Source organism: Pollachius pollachius, assembly GCF_949987615.1.
Source record: "Pollachius pollachius genome assembly, chromosome: 7".
Lineage (NCBI taxonomy): Eukaryota > Metazoa > Chordata > Actinopteri > Gadiformes > Gadidae > Pollachius > Pollachius pollachius.
This window is the reverse complement of record NC_136940.1, coordinates 13,434,754-13,460,387: the sequence shown is the minus strand read 5'-3', so window position 1 is coordinate 13,460,387 and position 25,634 is coordinate 13,434,754. Positions and strand designations below refer to the sequence as shown.

The 25,634-nt window shown below is 42.1% G+C and overlaps 1 protein-coding gene across 2 annotated transcripts in view; it reads left to right on the top strand.

The window, feature by feature from the left end:
- The window catches only part of rabgap1l (RAB GTPase activating protein 1-like), a 139,401-nt gene that overhangs the window by 67,027 nt on the left and 46,740 nt on the right, over positions 1-25,634 (top strand). For both annotated transcript variants that reach the window (XM_079740203.1, XM_079740202.1), the window contains exons 14-16: positions 17,086-17,199; positions 19,615-19,689; positions 20,484-20,609. In XM_079740203.1, coding sequence (XP_079596329.1) covers positions 17,086-17,199; positions 19,615-19,689; positions 20,484-20,609 — 315 coding nt within the window. The remainder of the gene's footprint in view (positions 1-17,085; positions 17,200-19,614; positions 19,690-20,483; positions 20,610-25,634) is intronic.

Genomic DNA, 25,634 nt, shown 5'->3' with positions numbered 1-25,634 from the left:
TCAGCAATGCTGTGCCACATCTATTTTTTTATTTCAGATCTATTGTCACTGTAGCTGTCTATCAAATAAACTTGGAAATAGTACAATAGACCAGGTGTGTGTTTGTGTGTGTAGTTTGGGAGCCTGTGTGTGTGTGTGTGTGTACAACACGTATGTATGACTGGTGTGCATGTCCTCCTTGTATCAACAAAGCTGTCTATGTGTGCACGGTGTGTGTCTGTTTGTGCACATGCACACAGCAGGGAAGGCCCTATGACTTTTCTTCTCTTCCATCTACAAAACACATGAAAACAAACATAGTAGAAACAAGACACTGCTGTGTTAAGTGTTTAACAGACCTTGTTACTAAATGCCTGTTAACCTCATAATTGCTTAGAATCATAAACTAAAAGACATCAGGAGTAAATATTTATGTAATATGAACTATTTTAATGCACGTCTATTAGATATGGCACACTGTTATCTCGCTTGACCATATAGCTTTAGTATTAGCTACCATACCTTCTAGCTACACTATATAGGTCCCTATTTTAACGGTCTGAAACGCAAGTGAGAAGCGCCAAACGCAAGTAGCTTTGTGGGCGGCTCAATGGCGATGTTGCTATTTTACAGGCGGATAAATGGCTTGCTCCCCGCGCAAATCTAATAAGGGTTGGTCTGAAGTAAACGAATTACCCGTAGGTGTGGTTTGGGCGTAACGTGCAGTAAACCCATGAGGGTGCCATCTCCCATCCCCTTTAAGAGCCATGAGCGCATTTTAATCTGACGAGTTGATATTTTGACAGCGCGTTTGCAGTCTCCGATAAGACTGATGCATGACCACATGAATTTCAAACTTCAAATGGCTCAGTTTATGGCCAAATAATAGGGCCTAATTCACACATGGAATAGCGTTTTCTTCCACAACTTCAGAAATACTGATTCCTTAAATAAATTTTGGCAAAGAAAACTTACCACACATATGATATGCGGTAACTGTGGTTCTATTTAATGATATACGCAATACATTAACAAACATCGTTTCTTACCAGTATTGTCTGCATTATTGTTATCGACTTGTGTTCCTAATATGCATGTGTCCCCCCGTTAATATACATTGCCATGGACTTTATTATGCGTTACGTGTTTAGTTTGCATGTGTTTAAACAGATGGATGCACACACGGGTGCCCGCATTCATTAATTCTTGCACACACGCATGCACGCCCGCATTCATAAATTCTTTTATCCATATGTAACCCAAATGTCCCGCTGTCTCTCTATGACCCTGGACTCTGCGTTGTGTTTGATTGTTTGGTGTGATGGGTAGAGAAGGACCACGGGACACAGTTGTTCGGGATTGTGGGAGACGCCTGGCAATTTATTCCCCAACAGTGGGAAGTCTTCAATATGGCCTTGTATCTTGTATCCATGAGGGTCAAACACGAAACAAGAATTAGAAAAAACTCTTTGACCCAACAAAATGTAAAAATAAATACATATAACTATAAACTATATAATTTAAAAAACATTCTCTTTCAAATAAAAGACAAAAACATTAAATTAAACAGTAGACAAAATCATATCGTACGAGATCATATAAGACGCAAACACACACATCACATATAACACTCAACAGGTAAACAAACATATTGTAATATATGCAACATATTGACCAAACAAACTGAACGGATGGGTGGTTTAAACTTAAAAATATCGATTGTGCAAGATAACTTGCTCACCTTGTATCCATGAGGGTCAAACACAAAACAAGATGGCACCCACACAAACTACGTTGGCGCACACAAGTGAACTACGTTGGCGCACAAGGGACACAATACTAAAATCGCGTGGACAGCGCCACATGGTGGCCTGTCTAATTAACAACCTTACACATACACACACGCACGCCCGCATTCATTCATTCTTTTTTAACACACACTCGCGGTAAAACAATGTCTTCTCATGACCAAATACTCATCAATCCTAAAAGTTATGGCCTTGTACACGATGTCTGTGTCAAGAAAATATGTGTTTGCTGTACGATGTTTGCAGATGCATTGATTTAAAAGTACAACTTTTTACCGCTGTATCAGCTGTTCTTTCCCAAATAATTTACCAAGAATGTGTGGCTAGGTAGATGAGAGAAGCAAAGTGTATTTGTTTTATGCATGCGCCCTTAAAATAGCATCTGAACAACGCGCCACTGACTTTAAAACAGGTTTTTCCTGGTTTGTTGCGGAATTGTTTTTTGAAACTGCAAAATAGCACCAGGGAATGTTTGTGCCAGAACACGCCTCCTCCTTTCGCCGAACTGCCCCTTGGGGCGCAAGATCATTCCCTAATTTACCGACACGTGGCTGAGGAGGGAAAAGAACGCTCTGCGCCAGTTGCAAACTAGCAACCACAAATGCGTCAGTGTAGAAAGTCAATTGCTCTGGATGCAAGATAGGGCCAATAGTATCTAATTAGACAATATATGCATGCATATTCTCTCATGTCTTTAATGGCTTTTCATATGAACCCTAAAAGACTGAAACCACACCTCAGTGCCCCCTCTGGCGAACGCGTGTTACAAATTGACCATAAGTTGTTGATTGAAAAACTTACGCATTATGGTTTTGGACCTATGGCAACCTTTTGGTTTGAAAATTACGTATCATTCAGAACTCAATGGGTTTTCTTGAATGGTACTCTGTCCAACAGCATTAATATTGACTGTGGTGTGCCGCAAGGAAGTTGTTTGGGTCCGCTCTTATTTTAAGTTTTTACGAATGATCTCCCGCTTGTTATTCAAAAATCTACTATGATTTTATACGCTGACAATTCTACACTGTACTATTCTGCATCTACATGCTGTAAACTTAAGTCTGTTCTGTCACAAGATCTGAAAGCAGTGGTCAATTGGGTTACTGCAAATATACTTGCTTTAAACCTATCAAAAACTGTCAGCACTGTCTTTGGATCACGGCATAATCTAGCCAGTTAGGCAGATAGCTGCTAAGATGAGTAGAAGCATTGCTACAGTCAGGAGATGTGCCACCTACTTACCAGCTACTTTACGGAGACAGGTTTTTCAAACGTTAGTATTATGCCATCTCGACTATTGTTCTGTAATTTGGGCCTCTGCCTCTAAGACTGACTTAAACAAAGTACAAACTGCACAAAACAGGGCTGCAAGACATGCCCTTGATAGATCTTACAGATCAAATGTTGATCAGAGGCATTCTGATCTGAAGTGGCCTAAGGTTCTTGATAGGTTATCGATTAGGTCCTCGATATTTATTAAAAATGTAATTTCCACCCATGTTCCTAAAGCTTTCTTCAACAAAATTGGTTTCTGCTCTGATGCTCATTCATACGGTACTAGATCTGCAACAGCAGGACATATTTTGCTACCACACTGTAGAACCAATGCAATGAAGAAAACAGCCTTCTATAGATTTATAGAGCCAGTATCCTGCAATAATTCAAACCTGAAAAAAATGGTTCAAAGGCTTGTAAATCTGGATTTGAAAACTCAACACCTTGTAAAAAAGGTTTTGCAAACAGGTGTTCATACAGTGGGGCAAAAAGTATTTAGTCAGCCACCAATTGTGCAAGGTCTCCCACTTAAAAAGATGAGAGAGGCCTGTAATTTTCATCATAGGTATACCTCAGCTATGAGAGACAAAATGAAAAAAGAAAAATCTAGAAAATCACATTGTCTGATTTTTAAAGAATTTATTTGCAAACTATGGTGGAAAATAAGTATTTGGTCAATAACAAAAGGTCATCTCAATACTTTGTTACATGCCCTTTGTTGGCAATGACAGAGGTCAAACGTTTTCTGTAAGTCTTTACAAGGTTTTCACACACTGCTGCTGGTATTTTGGCCCATTCCTCCATGCAGATCTCCTCTAGAGCAGTGATGTTTTTGGGCCTTCGCTGGGCAACACGGACTTTCAACTCCCTCCAAAGATTTTCTATGGGGTTGAGATCTGGAGACTGGCTAGGCCACTCCAGGACCTTGAAATGCTTCTTACGAAGCCACTCCTTCGTTGCCCGGGCGGTGTGTTTGGGGTCATTGTCATGCTGAAAGACCCAGCGACATTTCATCTTCAGTGCCCTTGCTGATGGAAGGAGGTTTTCACTCAAGATCTCACGATACATGGCCCCATTCATTCTTTCCGTCACACGGATCAGACGTCCTGGTCCCTTGGCAGAAAAACAGCCCCAAAGCATGATGTTTCCACCCCCATGCTTCACTGTAGGTATGGTGTTCTTTGGATGCAACTCAGCATTCTTTCTCCTCCAAACATGACGAGTTGAGTTTTTACCAAAAAGTTCTATTTTGGTTTCATCTGACCATATGACATTCTCCCAATCCTGTTCTGGATCATCCAAATGCTCTCTAGCAAAATTCAAACGGGCCCGGACATGCATTGGCTTTAGCAGGGGGACACGTCTGGCACTGCAGGATTTGAGTCCCTGGCGGCGTAGTGTGTTAGTGATGGTAGCCTTTGTTACTTTGGTCCCAGATCTCTGGAGGTCATTCACTAGGTCCCCCCGTGTGGTTCTGGGATTTTTGTTCACCGTTCTTGTGATCATTTTGACCCCACAGGGTGAGATCTTGCATGGAGCCCCAGATCGAGGGAGATTATCAGTGGTCTTGTTTGTATTCCATTTCCTAATAATTGCTCCCACGGTTGATTTCTTCACACCAAGCTGCTTACCTATTGCAGATTCAGACTTCCCAGCCTGGTGCCGGTCTACAATTGTGTTTCTGGTGTCCTTTGACAGCTCTTTGGTCTTGGCCATAGTGGAGTTTGGAGTGTGACTGTTTGAGGTTGTGGACAGGTGTCTTTTATACTGATAAGGAGTTCAAACAGGTGCCATTAATACAGGTAACGAGTGGAGGACAGAGCAGCCTCTTAAAGAAGAAGTTACAGGTCTGTGACAGCCAGAAATCTTGCTGGTTTGTAGGTGACGAAATACTTATTTTCCACCATCATTTTCAAATAAATTCTTAAAAAATCTGACAATGTGATTTTCTGGATTTTTTTTTTTCATTTTGTCTCTCATAGCTGAGGTTTACCTATGATGAAAATTACAGGCCTCTCTCGTCTTTTTAAGTGGGAGAACTTGCACAATTGGTGGCTGACTAAATACTTTTTTGCCCCACTGTACATTGAGAAATAAGTTTTGAAAGGTTGAATATTAATTTTTAAAATCTTGTAAAGGTGTAAATTTACATCATTGCAATGCATTTTTTCAGAACTGACTTTTCACCACTGACTTTTCAGAGATTTGACCACACAGGCGTGAGCTTTGAGTCACGTGATTATTGGCAGTGTTCTGTCGCGTATTCGTTTTGAAACTCCTGACAGTCAAAGGTCTGAAATCGTTGATCTGCAAAAAGGAAAGAAAAACGTTCCTGGGGGAGGGACCATTTGGCTCTAAACCTGTTGGTTGCTCTCTGCTGACGTACATTCAAATCACATGTGCCATTGACCGGGTTGTGCGTGATTGACAGTGCTTTGCCGATGACAAGAATAACAAGCGACCTACGCGGTTGATTTTGTTTTCCATTTTCTGGAACCATGGCTGGGTACGGAACCTACGGAACCAGTAAAGGGACATGGGATAAAAAAAAAAAAAGAATGTTTCTCGTGAGCACGATAAAGTATCTGGTGCGCACGCGAAAGTATCTGGTGCGCACGAGAAAGTATCTGGTGCGCACGAGAGAGTATGTCGAGCGCACGAGAAAGTGTCTCGTGAGCACGAGAAAGTATCGTTCGCATATCACTGGCAGTCTGTGTGTGTGTCGGTGGGTGGGTGGGTGTTTATTTTAAATGTGAATAAGTGCACATGTAAATCTATATTTTTATTTTAATAAAGTATTTATTGTTCAGCATGATGCAGTCTAGTGATTTGGGGTTACGTCTGTGGTGTCCCTACCAAAGCTGAGACCAAATTTACGCCCATGGAATAAATTACCCAGTCTGTCAAGAATCGGTGGCCGCTTCATTCCGACCATATTCTGACCTATAAATCACACTAACCATCTCGTAGTTGGAGGCAAGAGAGTATACGCGCTCCAATAGTGCGAGATAAAAATATAGCACATTCATTTGAATGATTTTAGCTTGTGTGTGCCCTTGCCCGCGATAAATCACACACAAGCTGAAATCATTCAAATTAATGTGCTTTATTTTTATCTCAAATTATTGGATCACGTATACTCTATTGCGCTCCGCCTCAAACTACGAGATGGTTAGTTACACTTTCCTGCTGTCGGCTCCCAGACCGAGGAGCAGGGGAGACGTTCTCTCCAGGGCCGATGCTCTCTCGGGGGCAACACCCTTCACTTTTACCGACAGTGGGTCTGCTTATAGGTCAGAATATGGTTGTGGAATGAAGCGGCCACCGATTCTTGACAGGCTGGGTACTACTGCACACACACACACACACACACACACACACACACACACACACACACACACACACACACACACACACACACACACACTGCCAGTGATATGCGCACAATATTTCCCCGTGCTCATGAGATACTTTCGCGTGCGCACCAGGTACTTTTTCGTGCTCACGAGAAACGTTAATTCTTTTTTTTTTTATCCCATGTCCCTTTACGGGTTCCGTAGGTTCCGTACCCAGCCATGGTTCCAGAAAATGGAAAACAAAATCAACCGCGCAGGTCGCTTGTTATTCTTGTCATCGGCAAAGCACTGTCAATCACGCACAGCCCGGTCAACGGCACATGTGATTGAAATGTACGTCAGCAGAGAGCAACCCATTAGTTTAGAGCCAAATGGTCCCTCCCCCAGGAACGTGTTTTTTTTCCTTTTTGCAGATCAACGATTTCAGACCTTTGACTGTCAGGAGTTTCAAAACGAATGCGCGACAGAACACTGCCAATAATCACGTGACTCAAAGCTTGCGCCTGTGTGGTCAAATCTCTGAAAAGTCAGTGCTGAAAAAATACATTGCAATGGTGTAAATTTACACCTTTGCAAGTTTTTAAAAATAAATATTCAACCTTTCAAAACTTATTTCTCAATGTATGAACACCTGTTTGCAGAATCCCATTTACAAGGTTTCAAAACCGGGAAACAATGAAATACACTGTTAGAAAAGTGCCAGATTTGAAACTCTGCAAATGCGCTGGTGACATTTTTTAAACTTTGAAAATGTGTTGGTGAAAATGATGAAGAAGATAAAATAGAACACAAAATCATGTTTGCAGATGTTTTAATTTTTTTTTCAGGCTATAATCTCTATTTTCAGTGTTACAAAACCTTTTTTACAAGGTGTTGAGTTTTCAAACCCAGATTTACAAGCCTTTGGAACTTTTTTTTTCAGGTTTGAATTATGGCAGGATACTGGCTCCATATAGATCTATGTCTTTATGGAAGTTACTCCTTTTGCAAATTCGTTTTATAACTGTAAAGAAAGAATTCAATAGGCTAATTAAATCCTATTTTTATGTATGTTAAATATGAACTCAGGACTCTGACTTGGCACTCAATGTATTGTATTTTGATTGTTTGCCCACTCTGAGGTGCACAGATGCCTATTTATTTATTTATTTATTTATTTACAACTGTTGTTTTGTATCTGTAATCTTGTCACCGTTACTTTTACTGTATTTGAATGTATGCGATTGATTTATTATTTTTATGTTCTGATTTTAATTGGACCCCAGGAAGACTAATCTGCCGCTTCTGCTTCAACTAATGGGGATCCACAACTAAACAATAAACAAACAATAAACAATACTACAATTTGACATTTGTGACATCCTGAACTTGGCAAAATGGTAATGTCACAACCTGACATAACACAGCTGACCAATTTGGGCCTAAGTGTCAACTGTAGCAACATAGCTTTGGTTTCCCAAGTCCATATTACTTGTTCTATTGGTGTTTCACTGTACTCCCGGAAACGGCGAGGAGGCCTTTCATAGCTGGGTGAGCGAGGCCTACTGTATATGCATGTATCGCTCGATCACTCACTCCCTCGCTCTCTGTCCCCGTTCTCTAACTGTATCTATTCCCCCCCCCCCCCCTTTAATATTAATATCTGCCCAATGGGTGGAGGGGGCAGCACCTGCGCCTGTGTTCGAGCGAGGGAGGAGAGGAGAAGAGAAGTGGGAGAGGGATAATGAGAGATGAAGCCATACACAGACCTTGGTGACACACAAAGAATATGCACATACACGCGTGTTATACATACGTGTTGTGTATGAAAACACGCACGCACATGGAAGCATATATGTAGCAAAATTCAAATTCAATAAGTCATTGCATTATGCAATTGACAATTCATTATGCAATTTAATAATGTAACTTGAAAAAACGTTATTTAAAATGTATTTTAATATGCAAAGTGACAATGAAATCCTCAATTCAATTTGAAAAAGTTATAACAATAAAAATAGAATAACATTTTGTCCTATTTTTAGAGTTCCTTTATTCAAATGGAAAAGCTATAGCGCCCCCATGATTGCAATGCACTTGGCCATGCTCCGTGTGTTGCAAAATTAAAATGACATTTCAATCCCCAAAACCCAGCGAATCGCGTCTGGGCGAGACCTACGTCGCTTCCTCGTAATTTCCTTGTTTATGTTCGTATGTGTCAGCAATGGAGGATATGCCAGAGGTGTGGCAGATTATGTGGAGAACAATCGTGTTGAAGACACAGATGCAGTTGATAGAGTGCGTACTCTGGGAGATAGGATAGACGACAGGAGTATACTACTCCGTAAATCCTACTCCGTAACTACGAAGACCCCTCGAGGCGGGCAATTCGCCGCCCGATCGATCTTATATGATGACTACTAACCATGTAAATAGTGTTGTAAATAAACTTCAAAAGCTTTTCAAGTGTTTTATTGGTCCTTAATGTGCAAAGTAAACAAGATGCAAGTAAAAAAGGTGCAAAGTGATTCCAGAAATGATTTTGTTAGAGGACAAATCACAGCCGGATTTTAACTATAACGACGGATAGTTAAAAGCTATTGTTTGCACATGTAGAGCTACGGAAGGGTTCTCCGATGACGGAGAGGGCGCTCCGTGTCTACGGACAGCACTTTACGGAGCAGCATAAACCAGCCTGTCCTTACCATGGACCCAAAAGGGTCCTTACTGGTGGGGCTGACGAGGAAGTGACGTAGTTCCCACCCAGACGCGATCGCCGATACACGATCGCGTTATTAAATTGCATAATGAATTGAATTGCAAATTGCATTGCCACTTGAATTTTGCTACATATATGCTTCCATACACGCAAGCGCTTGCGTGCTCACACATGCGGAAATATGTCTGAATCTCATTTAATTTAAAGAGTCAAAGTACAAATATATATATATATATATATATTAGGGCTGTCAAAATGAGCGCGTTAACGCAATCTTATTTTTACGTGATTAATACAAATTGACGGATTAACACTTCTATGTCAAAATTGATATCAGAAATAATTTTTGTTTTTAGTTCCACGTACTTTACATTTAATTACACTTGCAGTAAGTGTCTTCCTGATTACAATTGCAGGGAGTGACAGCCTGTTTACAATTTCCAAATCTGTGCTGCTACTTATTTGAATTTAATTACACTTCCCAAATCTGTGGTGTTCCGTAAGTTTCATATTCAGTCAATAAAACTCCCTCAAGATCCCTTGTTCTAGTTTTTTCTTATAAAGTACATTTGGTATGAATGATAATGTGTCATTGTATTTGATAATCTCATTTAACTTCAATTGGACTGGATTTGAAATATTTTTTTTAAAGTGCGATTAATCGTGAGTTAACTCACCAATACTATGCGATTAATTGTGAGACAGCCCTTATATATATATATATATATATATATATATATATATATATATATATATATATAATTGTGGCGGCCGGTGGTTCTTAAAGTTAGGGAGGGAAGAACTGTGCGCCTGGTTACCATTGGCCTGCTTGCACTGGTAGTGGCGTATGTCGGCATAAGTATGTGAGACGGAAGTTGTTTCTGGGTGTTTTGGTGAACTACAAAATAGCCAGGAGGGATGATTATGTGAATAAAATGTATACATATCCTCCAGTGGAAGCATTGTAGTTTGAAAGCTGGTGGGCAGCGTGTCTTTGAAATGGACTACAAGGGCAGAAGGAAAGGAGGCAAAGCCAATTAGCCAAATCAGGCCTACTCTTGATTTGTAAAACTAAATAAAAAAATCTGGGCCTATCATTGGGCCTATTTTTGCCCTCAATGACTGAAGCTATTGGTTGTAATTTGGCTTTGTTTATTTTCAGCTAGAGTTGTTTTAAGAAAAACTAAAAAAACTATTTTTAAGTGATTTCAGAATTACGGCGTGTGGAGCTACACGTTTTCAGCACCCTTTCAGATGGCTTGGTAACCCAACAGAGGAATGCCAAAAAATAGGTGCGGCGCTCGGGGTTGCTCCACAGCCAGGGCTCCTACTTATTGGTTCATAGTGCAGCCATATTGGTTCATAGTGCAGCCAGGGCTCCAGCCTATTTGTGAATAGATTTTGACGCGATTCAGACCCCTTAGCTAGTCACACTCCACTGTCTCCCATTGAACCCCATGTTATTCACCGGCCGGCTACACTGCCGGCGAAACGAATGGGAGTCTGTGCAGGCTGAGGGAGGAACGTCCTCAAGCAGTAATTTTGTATAGGCAATAGGGGTTGCTAATGTCCCTTTACCCAGGGAAACAAACATTACATATATAAATGCATTAACATAGTCATATTTAAGGGCATTAATTCATTACAGTAGTCAGGAGAATCTACATTTTTTATTCTCAACAATGTTAAGGAGGATCTTCCTCAGAGAGAGAGAGAGAGAATCCGCCAACAGGTGGCTGCATCTGAGACAGGTATGTAACAGGTGTGTGTGTTCGTTGTTGGATTGCTTCTCTTTCATCACTCATCTTCTTCCCCTATAATTTGTCCTTTGTCCTCTGTAACTGTTTCTCTCGATACCCCATCATTAGGCCTTCCTCTGTCACTCGTGTACCATGTATCTATCATTCTGTTTATTCCTGTCACTTCGTTATCACTCAACCACCCTTCCATCCTTACTTTCACCCCTCCTTTATCATCCCTCCATCGTTCAGTCTCTGGAACCACATGTGTTAGCATTGTATGGACACACACTTTGTGTATGTGTGTGTGTGTTGCTTGTTTGGACCGACGTGCAGGGCCGTATGTACTGAGTACTGTAAAGAGGCTTCTGCGTCCTTTTGTCTTCTATGACAACACATCCTCATGCATCACAGGAGCTGCGTCACTATGGCAACCCCGAGCACAGCCTAGACGAGAGGCAGTTTTCTGCGAGTTTATTTGAAGTTTAAAAATAGGGATCAATTAAAATGGTGATTAGCAGTGACTGCGGAGTGCTCCTTGTTATTCATTCATAGGTTGTTCCTTTTTGTTTTTTCAAAGACGCACAGCTAGAATATAATGAGGCAAATATAGCACACACAGGCTGTTTCCTTACTGTGTGTTTATATGTGTAGGTGTACTGTTATGTTATAGCAGGGGTCGGCAACCCTAGGCACGCGTGCCACCACTGGCACGGGGCAGCATAATCATTGGCACACTTGGAAAAAAAAAAAATATATATATATATATATATATAGTTTTAATTATTATTAAAAAATTTCACAGCACAATGGGGCAGCATTATCATTTCTACCATTTTTTTTTTTTTCACTGTATTCTGTTTTGGGCATTTCCTCCCAGTGCAAATATGTTTAAATTAGTTACAGAAAGCAGTGTTCTGAAATGGGATCAATTAATAGTTTTTAAACCTATGTTGTGAGCAGTGTTGGTAATAACGCCGTTTAAAATAACGGCGTTAGGTAACGACGTTATTTTTTCAGTAACGGGGTAATCTTACTAATTACTATTTCCGTGTTACAACGCCGTTACCGTTACTGTACGAAAAATGCAGTGCGTTACTATGAATTGATTGAATAAACTGCGTAATCCGAATGGACCCTTGGCTCCAAAGACAAACTGCTAGTTTGGAGACCGGGTGGGTTAAAAACGAGATAAGTGATTATGATTGGCTAGGGCAGAGATACGCGCGCCACACACACACGCAATCGCACACACCAAACAGATTCGATGAAGCAGCAGAAATGGCGAGTCCGGAGCAATCCGATGAAACGTTGGAATCTGTAGTATTCGGCAGACGTTCCACAGCCTTTGCAACCAAGCAAATGAAATTCAGGCCCCATCCACACTAACCCGGGTAAATGTAAAAACGCACATCCGCAATGAAAATGATCTCCGTTTTCAGATCGTTTTCGGAATGATTTGCATCCACGTTCCACACTGAAATTATTTTGATAAACAGTTGTTGTCATGGTAACTCCTCCACGCCTCTCTGTTTAGATTACAGGCGCGCGATCAGCTGATATTTACAGTTGATCAGCTGGTTAATCATTTTCGACCCGGACTTGTCCAGAAACGCCGCTCCAAGTACGGTTTGAACTGTCGTCTTTCGTTTTTTTTTACCATCACTGAAGAACAATAGTACAGCACTCGCCTCCGGCGTTGGAGCAACGAATATGTTTGAGCCAATGGAGATAAATTACTACATTGTACAGAGAGATCATCATTTTCATTTCACCTGCCATTTTTTTGATGAGCGTCTCGGTCTCGAGCGCAAGCTTGTGGCAGTGTCATGGCAGTGTCATGGCAACCGAACGTCATCGTTTCTGAAAGCCTCCGTCTACCCTGTCCACACTACAACGCGAACCCAGCGTTTTCACATTTATCCACCTCAGCGGTCATTTTCGAAAAGCATAGTTTTCAGTGTCGGAATTCTCAGTTTTAGTGTGGACGGAAGGGCTAAACGGATAACCATTTATGCGTTTGTAGATTAACCCGGGTTAGTGTGGACGGGGCCTCAGTTGGAAGCATATCGGGGCCTTGAATGGGCAGTTCAACCATTTAACACATTAAGGCCAAGTGAAAACTGCTCAGAAAAATCCAAATTCTTTGACACATATCAACTTTTTTTTTTTTTTTACAGTAACGCAAATTGTTACTTTCCCTGGTAACTAGTTACTTTTATTATAGAGTAATTCAGTTACTAACTCAGTTACTTTTAGGAACAAGTAGTGAGTGACTATAACCAATTACCTTTTTAAAGTAACGTTCCCAACACTGGTTGTGAGCAATAGAGAAGAAAATATTTAAAATATTGTTGCAAGTGGCCTGTATGCATTGCCTTCACATGGTTTTGCAAAGCTGTACATGTCTTAAAGATATTGATGTGGATGCTCCAACATTCTCATATATTCTCGTTTTTTACATTTCACACAGTGCAAAAACTTATTTTTTCCAATGATTTTCTGAATGTTTATGATATGTAAGTATAATTTGTAAGCCCATGTTGCAAATATAACAACCAAAAAAACATTTAAAATGTTGATGCATGATTGTGGACTATATGGAAATAGTACAATTCCAGGTCTTCTGGAAATGTTTTTGGTCGCTGTGTCATAATTCAGCTTAATTTTTAATATATTGTCAGGCACACTCATTAACGAGAAAATGTCAAACTGGCACTGCATGTTGAAAAGGTTGCTGACCCCTGTGTTAGAGAGTTATTTAATATTAAAGTGTGTAAAAATTAACACTTGGTCAACATCTGCAAAACGGGGGCACCGTTGGAGTAGTGAGGATCACTGTTGAGGCACAGACTCCATGGCTGAAAGTTTCTTTAGACATGAAGAAGAAGCATGTAAAGGAGGAGATGTAAGAGGATGAGGAGGAGGTGAGGAAAGAAGCAAGGAAGAGACACAGAAGAGGAGAAAGAGGGAAGACATTGGAGGAGCAGAGGTCTGCTTCTCTAAGGACTAGAGGCTTAACTCTATCTCTTTCTTTCTCTTCCCCCCTTCAGTTTCTCTCTGTCCCTCTCAGTCTCTATCACTTACTCTCTTTACCTCAATCCACCTCTCTTTCTTTAACTATATAATGTAAGTCTTTGTCTCGTTTTGTCAGTGTTCTAAAATGGTTTGTTTTCCCAATAGGAAATAGTAATATTTTAAGTCTTGTGTTGTTTTTTTCAGCAGACTACTTTATGCAGCTAAGCAAAGCCTGGATATTTGAGCCAATAACAAGGGACTATCCAGAGAGTTTAACAAGAGTGTGTGTGTGACAGCACGCAATAAGGCCGTCGCTTTTTTAGTTTCACTATAAGTTGGTCTTTAACGGAACCCCGCCCTGGGGACTCAAAGGAACTCTACCTGTCACTGTGCCACATCTTTCCATCATTCATGACTCTCTCTCTCTCTATCTCCCTAAATACCTCCCCTCTATCCTTTTTTCTCGCTCTCTCAATTCAGTTCATAATTAAACATTTCCATAAAATAAATATTGTGAAGCAAGTTAACATGGAGATGCATATATTTTTATGTATAAATTGTATTGTAGCGAGATACTGTCATGCATTCCACGGAGATTAAATTTCACTGTGTAGTCTAAGGTCACATGATCTATCCAATTGCTAATTTGATCCTTAGGAAAACACCTTGCTCCTGAAGCCCAAAACACACGGAGCAAGAACATATTTGTAGCCCGACACAAACGCCAACAAGAATCGTATTATTTTAACTAAGCAAAGCACAATGGAGCACATGGAGCACGGATGCAGCGTGGCGGATGTATTATTTCACATACTTCTTACTTGACACCTTGGGTCGGCCTAAGTTGTACGGTGCAAGAGAGAAGCCATCATGTGGTTAGAAATGCAATCTCCTCATCGCAACAGGCTTGTTCTCTTGACACCCAATCATCATCATCCTCACTTTGCAACAGATGAAATCACATCTGCGATGAAAACGATAACACGGGCGTCTTGTTGCTTCACCATAGCAATCTCACAGAATTCACTCCTTTCCCTGGCTATGCTATTTATTGGCACTACAGGTGCCCATAACATAACCCGCGGTAACCATTTCTCTCATGTCATTCACATCTCTCCTCGAGTCAGAGCCAGAACTACATTAAAGTGCCAATTCCCACGAAGGGGCCACGGCAATGTGAAAATCCCGTATTGATAATGCTGTGCATTTCCATAGCGACGTAGCTATATAGCCGTGGCCTCATCCATCGGAGCATTCATTCTCAGCAAACAGCAGGCGGTAAGGGGGAGCCCGTTGTTTCTCCCTGTGCCTCTCCCAGATGGAGCCACCCTGCTCGGTGGAGCAGATGGGTGTGTTGGTGGGGAGATCACTGGCAGACCCCCGCAGGCTCCGGGATGAGGCGCGTTGTGTGGCGGTGGTAAAGCCCTTCTAAAGTGTGCAGATCTGGTCAACAGCTTTGCACTGAATGTAAATATAGAGACCAACTGTCAGGCGCACAACGCTACGAAAGTAAATAGCTGATCCAGAGCTTTGGAGGATTATCCATTAACTGCTCTCTGTGGCGCTCCCGATCTAGATGGTGTTCTCCTCAGCCCTGTTCCTCTTTGGGAATATTATGTTATATCTGTGTATATTATATATAATTCACTAGTATATAGTTATTTAGCTCAGTTTCTACCAACTTTAGTCTCTATTTGTACTTGTATATTCAATTGCGGATCAGCCAATTGTGCCTGTGATGTTGTTGTTGTCGTAGCGTTGTTGTAGTGGCTGTGTTGTTGTGGCAACCTGGGGAGTGTAATTAGTGGATCTTTTCTGCCTCATTTCCCTCCCGTTGTATGCGATTTGAGGCAGGAGAAAAGCCATTTGGAGTTTTGTTCTGCACTGGAGGTTACTAGTGATGAGAGTCAGAAAGCAGCCAGTCAAACGTTAAGATCCATCTGCAGAGAGTTAAAACTCTCCAATCCCTCCTTGAGCTCCTCTCAAGTCCTGGGCATTGCTTCTACTGCATGGAGATAGTGCTCTCTTCCCGGCATAACCTGTTTTCATCATATGCAAACCATTTATCTCAAATATTTGTATCATTAAAATCATTATGATGAACACATTGTAAATGAATATGTATGAAATTTATCTAAAGAAGTACTTTTAGCTCAATTGATAGAGCTAGGCAATAACACAGTAAGAGTCAGTGGTTCCATTCCCACTAGGGTCCACCCATACTTAGAATCTATGCTGTCACAGTAGACGTGATATTCAATATAATAGCATCCACCAAATGGAATATATTATGATTTCCGTAGTGCCTTAGTTGATCTGGAACAGTCCAGGTGCTATGTGAACCCCTTCTTGTTCTGGTACAATCTGGAACAGTCCTAGTGCGAACAGCGTCAGTATCTAGTAATTGTTGCTAGGCAGGTTGTGTTGGTTCAAAATCATGGTCAACATTTTTACCTGTTGATGACACAAACCTGACAAACACACAAGATACTAAGGGGGTGATACACAACTTCACATAGAGGAAAAAAGTACAGTGATTGTGTGTTTAGTGTGTGTATGAGTATGTGTATGTGTGGCCGGTTTACTATGGTGATGCAGCTGGCCATGGTAAAGCAGCTTGTAATTAACCAATTGGAATTATTTATATAAAAAGGCATAAAATGCTGTGATGATTATTGTGGCGCAGAATGAATGGGCTGAACTGAGAGTTTGAGGTTGGCAGTGACTGATCGTTGAAGACATTCAGAGATGGGTCTGTTCTCCACCTCAAGGCCTTGAGAAGCTGACAGCAATGCTTCATCACAAGAAACCATCTTTCATTTTTCAGCGATCAAGGCCATTTAGAAGATGTTTTTATTTTATTTTGTTTGCTTACAAACTGCAACTTGCATGTATCATGCAACTATTCCAATGGGCTTGCTTGGTTCCAACATCCATACAATGCTACTCAAACCTCATTGTATCAGCTAGTCAACAGCCTTCCTGAGTGAGCCCGTACATATCGACTCGGTTCGGAGTGTGGTTCATATGTACAGTGTAAGTAAGTTATTGGTCCCGAATGGGTTGTTGTAGGGTTGTTTTGTGTTGCATTTATGTTTTTAATTACTGATTTTTTTTGCCAAACAAATCCCTGCTTGGGGCGAATATAGTTGTATTCTATTCTATTTCAGTGTGTCTCACTTCTGGTGGGACGATGTGTATGTATTTGCCAGGAATCCGCTCAGGACGGGGTGATCACCAGGGATATCCACAGGACCTTCCCCGCCCATGACTATTTCAAGGACTCGGATGGAGACGGACAGGACTCCCTATACAAGATCTGCAAGGTGAGATGCACCTGTCGTACGCCTTGGAACAGCAAAACAGTCTAGAGGGTCAAGGGGAGACATCTGTTGCACACCTGCCAACCACCTGCCACCTGCCAAACCCCATTGATAAATGGGCAGGCAAGTGAATATGTGGGTGGTTCTCATCTTGAGGGAGAAAGAGATAGGGGAGGGCCTTATACCCAGCAAAACTAGGTCAATGGGGAGACTAGCATCATCTATATGCAAATCTAACATTTTCCACCTGGATTGGCTACAGATCTGCTGATGATAAGGTCAAACAAAGTCACGTCCCGATTACCAGTAATCCCAAATGATCAATCTCTATTCTATTTATGGTCCATGTTTATACCACAACAGAACATGCCTATTGTAACAACTGCCTAGTGCAGCCACAGTCTTCTACTGGGGGACACTGGGCACTGTCCAGTACAACCAATATCATCTACTGGTGGACACTGGCGGATATCCTATAAAACCAGAGTCCTTGGTGCTCTCTCCAAGTCCTATACTCTAGCTCTATGGGCCCAATCTTGCATCCAGCGCAATTTCTTTCTACACCAACGCATGTATCGTTGCTAGTTTGCACCCGGCGTAAAGCGGATTTTCCCCTGCAGCAAACTCGCCCAACTACACTTGCACCCTGGAGAGGCGTGTCGGCGAAAAGCAGAGGCGTGTTCCTGCGCAAATGATACATGGTGCCCTAGCTGCAGTAGCTCAGGAGGTAGAGCGGGTTGGCTGGTAACCACAAGGTTGCTAGTTCAATCCCTGGCTCCTCCTAGCTGAGTGTCGAGGTGTCCCTGAGCAAGGCAACTAACCCTAACTGCTCCCGATGAGCTGGCTGTCACCTTTGCATGGCTGAGGAGTTAAAACACGTCTTCATTAATTATAGCGCCCCCTAGAGGTCAATGGTCACCAAATTAATTGAGTGTCCCCATGATGATGTCATGGGTCTATGTACCAAGTTTGGTTATGATATGTCAAAGGGCTGCTGAGATATTGGCTTACTTCCTGTTTGGCGACTTTGAGGTCGAATTTAATTGGCTGTCCCGGCCAAACGGTTTTGAATTTGATAAATTGGTCTGACATGTTTTATCAAGCATGGCCTGATGATCTTGTCTGCCAAGTTTCGAGATGATTGGACAAAATTTGTGTTAGGAGATGCATTTTGAAGGTTTTTGACATAAACCAAGATGGCGGAAAATCCATCATGGCGCAAAACAACGACATAGGGAGCGATGGACTCGGCTTGGATTGTTTTGTTTGTTAATATTGGATGAATGGGTCGAAAGTTATAAACATGAATGCATGTCCAACTTTGACCTGTTGGTGGCGCTAGAGCTGATGAGCTAGCGACCTCAAATTTGCTTCATGGGCTTTAATGGGACTGTCCTGAACCAGTGTGCCAAATTTCACAACTTTTCACCAAGGCGTTCTATGGGCTGCCATAGACTCCCACTGAAGGATAATAATAATAGGAAAACGTACGAAAACAATAGCTTGTCTCGCAGCTTCGCTGCTTGACCCACAATAATTTGAGCAAAGTACATACCAGCCTTACAAAACAAGATCCGCGAGTGAGTGTTTAAAATAATGAATGAATGCGGGTGATGTTTGGCTCGCAGTTCAACAATATGTGTGCACCCATCTGTTTAAACACATGCAAACTAAAGACGTAACGCATAATACAGGCCATGGCAATGTATATTAACGGGGGGACGCATGCATATTATGAACACAAGTCGATAACGATAATGTGTACAATACTGGTAACAAACGATGTTTGTTAATGTATTGCCACATATCATTAAATAGGCCCACAGCTGCGGACCCAGCACTCTTTGCCGAAATTTACATGACGACTCAGTGTTCTAAAGTTGTAGAAGAAAACGCTATTCCATATGTGAATGAGGCCTATTATTTGGCCATATACAAAGCCATTTGAAGTTTGACATTCATGTGGTCATCATCATGCATCTGTCTCAGCAGAGACTGCTGACATGCGCTGCCAAAATATCAACTCGTCAAGTTCAAATTCGCTGGCTCTTAAAGGAGCTGGAAGTTGGCACTCTCATTGGTTTATTGCAAGTTACGCCCAAAACACACCTACGGATAATTAAGCTACTTACAGACTACTACAGACCAACCCATTTTAGATTTGCGTCGGGCGCAAGGGTCATTTATCCACCGGTATAATAGCAACAGCGCTAGAGAGATTCGCCCACAAAGCTACCTACTCTGTATCTATATGTCTCTCTCCCAGAACTACATTCTTACTATGTGTCTGTCTTCAAGGCATACATTGTATCGGTGTGTTATTCTTCAGGACCTACACTGTATCTCTGTGTCTCTCCTCAGGGCCTACATTGTGTCTCTCTTCAGGGCCTACACTGTATCTTTGTGTCTCTCTTGCAGGCCTACTCCGTGTATGATGACGGGATTGGCTACTGTCAGGGCCAGTCCTTTCTGGCTGCAGTTCTGCTGCTGCATGTAAGTACCTTTGTCTTTTAAAGGTCCCATGACATGCCACCAGGTGCGGGCTGATTAGCCGTTACAAGCCGTTTTGGAAATCTGTCCCTTATGACATCACAGGTGGGCGTGTCCACCTAGATGTGTGATGGATAGAAGAGCAACGTTTGCTACAGTCCACTGGGTAGGCTGGCAGACTGATCTATCCAGCACATGTGATGTCACCTGTGATGTCATAAGGGACAGATTTCCAAAACGGCTTGTAACAGCTAATCAGCCCACACCTGTTGGCATGTCATGGGACCTTTAATATAAGGCCTGACATAGAATCCTGAAACTGTCATTCCCGCCCTGTAACACTCATTTTGTCACCCTCATCGAGTAATTATCACTGTGAGACTCTCACCCAGTCACTCCCGCCCTGTCACCCTCACCCAGTACCGCCGCGTTCACACTGCACACGTCCGTCGACGGATGACAGAGGGCTTGACTGACGTTTGGGGACGCGATCTGATTGGCCGACAGATCCGTCACTGCCTGAAAAGTTGAACATTTCTCAACTTTTCGACGCAGGCAACAGAGCCAACAGAACGGACAAACTCACAATGCATTTTGAGAGCGCCCCATGCAAAGTCAATGAGATCCGTTAACGGACGGATGCAGTGTGAAGGCGGCTAAGTTCCCACTCAGTCACTCTCACCCAGCCCCAGTAAGTTCCCACTCAGTCACTCTCACCCAGCCCCTAACCCTCTTACCCTCTGTATTTGCGTGTGTGTTTGTGTCTGTGTCTGTGTGTGTGTTCGTGTTCGTTCTAGATGCCAGAGGAACAGACCTTCTGTGTGCTGGTGAAGATCATGTATGAATATGGGCTCCGGTCTCTGTACAAAAACAACTTTGAGGACCTCCACTGCAAGTTCTACCAGCTGGAAAAACTCATGCAGGTCAGCACAAGCCTTGTGATGCTCTGTCAGGTCTTGCTAGACTCTGTGAGGTCGTGTTAGGTTCTGTGAGTTCATGTGATGATGTCATGCTATTTTCTTGATGCCCTGTGGTGTTGTGTAATGACCGTTGAGCTAGTGAGTTGTTCTGTGAGGGCATGTGATGTCCATCATATCATGTGATGTACAGTGATGTCACATGATGAGCTATGAGGTTGTGCGCTGTTCTGTGAGGTCATGTAAGTCATGTGCAAAGTGGCGTTGTGACATTTTCAGCGTCACTTCAACGCTGTATGTGCTCCACAGTGAGCGTCACAAGTTGCTCCGTCGCACATTGAAAACAAGAAATGTACAAAGAGTGATGTCATCATTTCAGACTGAAAGTTTCTGTGAAGGTGCTCAAACAGTGCACCACTGTTTGAGTACCTTCCATACGTTATCACGGCAGCGTGACCCAGACGGATTTAAAAATTGACGGAACACTCATTAGACGCAACGCTGACGGCTCGGGTGGAGCTGAGCAGTTAGACACACAGACAGACGACCACATAGACAAACACAGTTCTAAATTGAGCCCTTTAATTAGATGCTGTCTGCTGATGTTCCCTACATGCTTAAATCCACTCGCTAAGTGGACTTCAATTTGTCTCCTAAATCCACTTAAGTGCTGTTAGCAGGCTTTTCCAACATCATGGCTAACTTGGTTGACACACACAGACACACACACAGACACACACACACACACACACACACACACATACACACCATTCTCATCTATCGACACCTCTCAAAGTAAAGGGGCTAGCATGGAGTGCTAGTTGGTCGTAGGGCCCCAGGGCTGATCCAATCAGAAGCCACCTCCTCCTCAAGTTAATTGAATCAGACTCAACACAGTTAATTGAATTTTGCATCATATTAATTTCACGGCAATTTGTTTCTCGCAGCTCTTGGAAACAACAAGTTCATTAGTGTCACAAGTCATCAACAAGCAGGAAGCTGAGGATTTAGCTGGAGGAAGTTCTCTTAACCAGAAACCCAGACTTTTTGTGTGTGTGTGGGTGGGGGGGGGGGGTGCTTTTTTCACACCTGTACCATGCTCAAGTACGATTGCCCCCCCCCCCCCGCTGTGCGCTGGCCTGTGTTCACACTAGGCAATCTCAACTGGCCTGAGTACGGTTGCCTCTTGTACATACGTCATCATGTTGTAATGCGTCACCACCAAGCGTCCGCTGCTTAGTAGAACAACACAGAGGCTGTTTCCCAATGTGAATGAAGCATGCTCAACGGCTGCCCTTTTGAGGACGCTACGTCATAGAACGCCGACAAGCACTGTTCCAATGTTGAGAACACTCGAAAATTCACGCACTTTTTCGCGTCCTTTATTTTTTAGAATTCCGATATTTTTCAAGGATGCACCGATGCATCCTGAACGAGACAAAATACCCACAATCCTTTGCGTTCACACGCTGCGCGGGATATTAAAAAATTGCGTATAGAAAGCAATACACATTGCGTGAAGTGAAATTATTTGAACGTTTCCGAAATATTTTATGCCATATTGCTTTTTATAGATTAATCATGTAAATGCAAAAAATTAACCTGTGCGATTTCTATCTATATTTTGCATGGATTGATTTGTTTTAATATATATGTAGGTGGTGTTTAAACAAACTACTGTCGCCAATAACAATTTCAACAATTAAAGTATTTAAATATTTTACTATTAATATATATTTAACTAACTATAATATTTAAATATTTTAATTTGGATCAATATTCAAAAAGCGGAAGCGGAAGTGCTTCCACACTAGCAAGTCGTTCCAAACTATGAACGCTACAAACACCAGGCAGCACCCTAGCCTCATCTCCATAGGACGCGACTAGCAAGGAAGTTTTCTAGCAAGGCTGCAGCTAGGGGTGTAACGGTACACAAAAGTCACGGTTCGGTACGTACCTCGGTTTTTAAGTCACGGTAAGGTACGGTTCATAGTTAATGGGAAAATTTTAAAAAACTGCTTGTTTGTCAACAACGGAGAAGGGCCGTAGATCAGCAGCAATGAGAACACCAATAAACTTGGTTATGGCATTTGCATTTCTGAATTCCCAGACAGGGGTTGTTGAAATAGTGTCGTGAGCTGGGTTTACACAGCTCGTTTTTTTTCCCACAGCAACAGTGATAGTAACACCTGGATGGTGTCTTTTCAAATGCGTGTGCTAGGGATGTGCATTTCTGGCAAAAATACTATTCGATATTCGCTGACAAGTATTCGAATAATATTTGAAAATCGCTCAATCAAGAAACCCCCAAGCATGCACGCACCTCGGGCACACGCACACACAATGACACCGGGAGAGGCTTTTATGATTTGTATGAAATCAATCTGTTTATTTCAACAACTGCGCCATCAACATTCAACATCAAAATTATTTCAACGTGGGCTTAGGCGGATAGACCTACATGCGCCGAAAACGGATCGCTATTTATTTATTTATTTTACTGAACACAGCCTGCATGACGGTGAACTAGACACGTCAAAAATATAACTTCACACGGTGTGTCTTTTTACAATTTATTTGTTACCAGCATTCGTAGTTTTAATCAGCAGAGAAATAGTCTGCCAAAGACGTTGACGTCGCTTAGCAACCGAGGACGCTATTCACCACCGGAAGTTGTGAAGGCCCATGCAAGTCAACGGAGCGTTCAACAGCAATAATAGCAGTAATAAATAACGATAGTCACATTCATAATTTGATATTCTACGTGACTCAGACTATTCGTCTATTCAACGATCGTTACCCATCCCTAGCGTGTGCATGTTAAAGTGCTGTACGTAGACACGGAGAGCCCTCTCCATAGCCGGAGAGCATCCACTATATTTCAACTATCCGTCGACGCCATGGACCTATTGGTCGACGCAATGGAGACTGCAAGGGCTTTGATTGGTCCTCTAACAAATTCATTTCCGGAATCACTTCTCCGGTTTGACTTTGCACCTTAATTACTTTGTACATTGTTTAATTTGCACCTTAAGGACCAATAAAACACCAAATAAGATTTGAAAAGCTTTGGAAGTTTATTTACAACACTGCTTACATGGTTTGTAGTCAACATATAAGATAGATCGGGCGGCGAATTGCATTGCGTATCCGACATCCCAACGGAGAGCTGCTGAGGGGTCTCCGTAGTTACGGAGTCGGATTACAGAGTCGGAGTAGTATACTTTGGCTAAACGGTCCAGGTGGAACTCCGACTTCAAGTTTTAAATTCCGCATTGCAAAACAAGCCTTTGCATACACCATATTAACCCTATGTACGCCACATTTACGTACCGCGGTACACCTCTGTAACCGCTCCGAAGTGCCTGTACCGTGACGGTTCGGTACAAATACGTGTACCGTTACACCCCTAGCTGCAGCCTTCACTTTGGGAAACAGCCAGAGAACACAGTTGACACTTTACTTACTTTGTTGCTTATTTGGAGCCGTTCTAGCCGACTACTCAGATACAGCCCTCTCTCACTGAGTGTTTTTACACTGCCAAATAGGCCGTTTTATGCACGCTTTTTTCGCGGCACAGTCCGCACGTTTACACTCCCCGAGGTAAATTGCCTGCTTGAGCTAGAACCCCAATTTACCCTCGAGGACCCTGCACACATTGGTGTTTTTTTGGGTTCAATTCTGTTGGAAATGCGACGGCTCCGCGGTTCCGGGGGGGGGAGCTTGGGTAGTGGTGTTGCTGCGCTGTCTCGACAGAGACAACGAAGCGATATTATCATGAGCAGTTAACTTCTAATTTGAGGTAAAGTGAAATCCGCAAGCTGCTGATCATGTGAGAGAAGGTGATGCAGTTGTATTAAACAAAGGCGTTGAAAGATGGTGCGATCTACGAGAGAGACGCAGAGGAACTGTCCTTACGAGGCTTTTAAAAACAAGTGGAGGATAAAAAACAAGTGGTCAGCAAAATAAAGAATATGTTGGCGTTTTTGCACTTGTAAATAGTTAATCGCGTTTGTAGCCTACGACGTAAACTTATTCTTGCATGCGGGTGTCTTCATTCATAAAAAAATAAAAACATTTGGGAGTGTGCAAATTATTCTAAAGAGGTCTAGACTCCGTGCGCAACCCTGCCTTCTCCAGTGAACCAAGAAAGCCTGTGCCGTGACGAACGGGGGATTTATTTATTTTTTTCCAATATTTTTATTGACAATATGGCACAGTGCATACAAAGAAATGACAACTTGACAGTGAGTCAAAACAAATGCCATATTTCTGACTTTTCTTTTTTTATTACACATTACAGGAAGGAATAATCAAACTGTTATAATCATCATAATAAAAATAATAATAATAGTAATATTTAAAACACGTGAACAAATGAACACGTGAACAAATGAACATGAACAAATAATACAAATAAAACAATTAGCACAAAGGAGACATCGAAGAAAGAGAGTTGAAAAACGTTAAGAAGGATTGCCACTTGTTGTAGAACTTGTCTGTGTTACCTCGCAGTGAATATTTAATGTTCTCTAACTTGAGGAAAGACATGACATCACTGAGCCATCGAGAGCTGGAGGGAGCTTTAGTTGACTTCCAGTTAAGGAGAAGCTGCCGTCTTGCCAATAAAGAGGTGAAGGCCAAAATGTCTGTGCTTGGAAGTATAACGGTTGTAATCTTCAGGAATCCCAAATATAGCAATATGGGGAGAGACAGTTATTGTCAAAAGTATTTTTGACATTGTATCAAAGTAGTTCTGCCATAAGCGAGATAGTAGAGGGCAAGAATAAAACATATGGGTTAAATTACAGAATGAAGAATGACATCTGTCGCAGCAATCGATGACAATGGGATACATTTTTGACAGTAGAGCTTTGGAAAAATGGACTCTAAATACCGCTTTGAACTGTGAGTGTCAAACGAGCGCAAGTTGAGCTTTTGTGAATTTTGTCAAGAGCTAACTCCCAGTAGTTATCCTCCAAGTCCAGCCCCAGTTCCTGTTCCCAGGCCGCCTTGACCTTGGTGGATGGT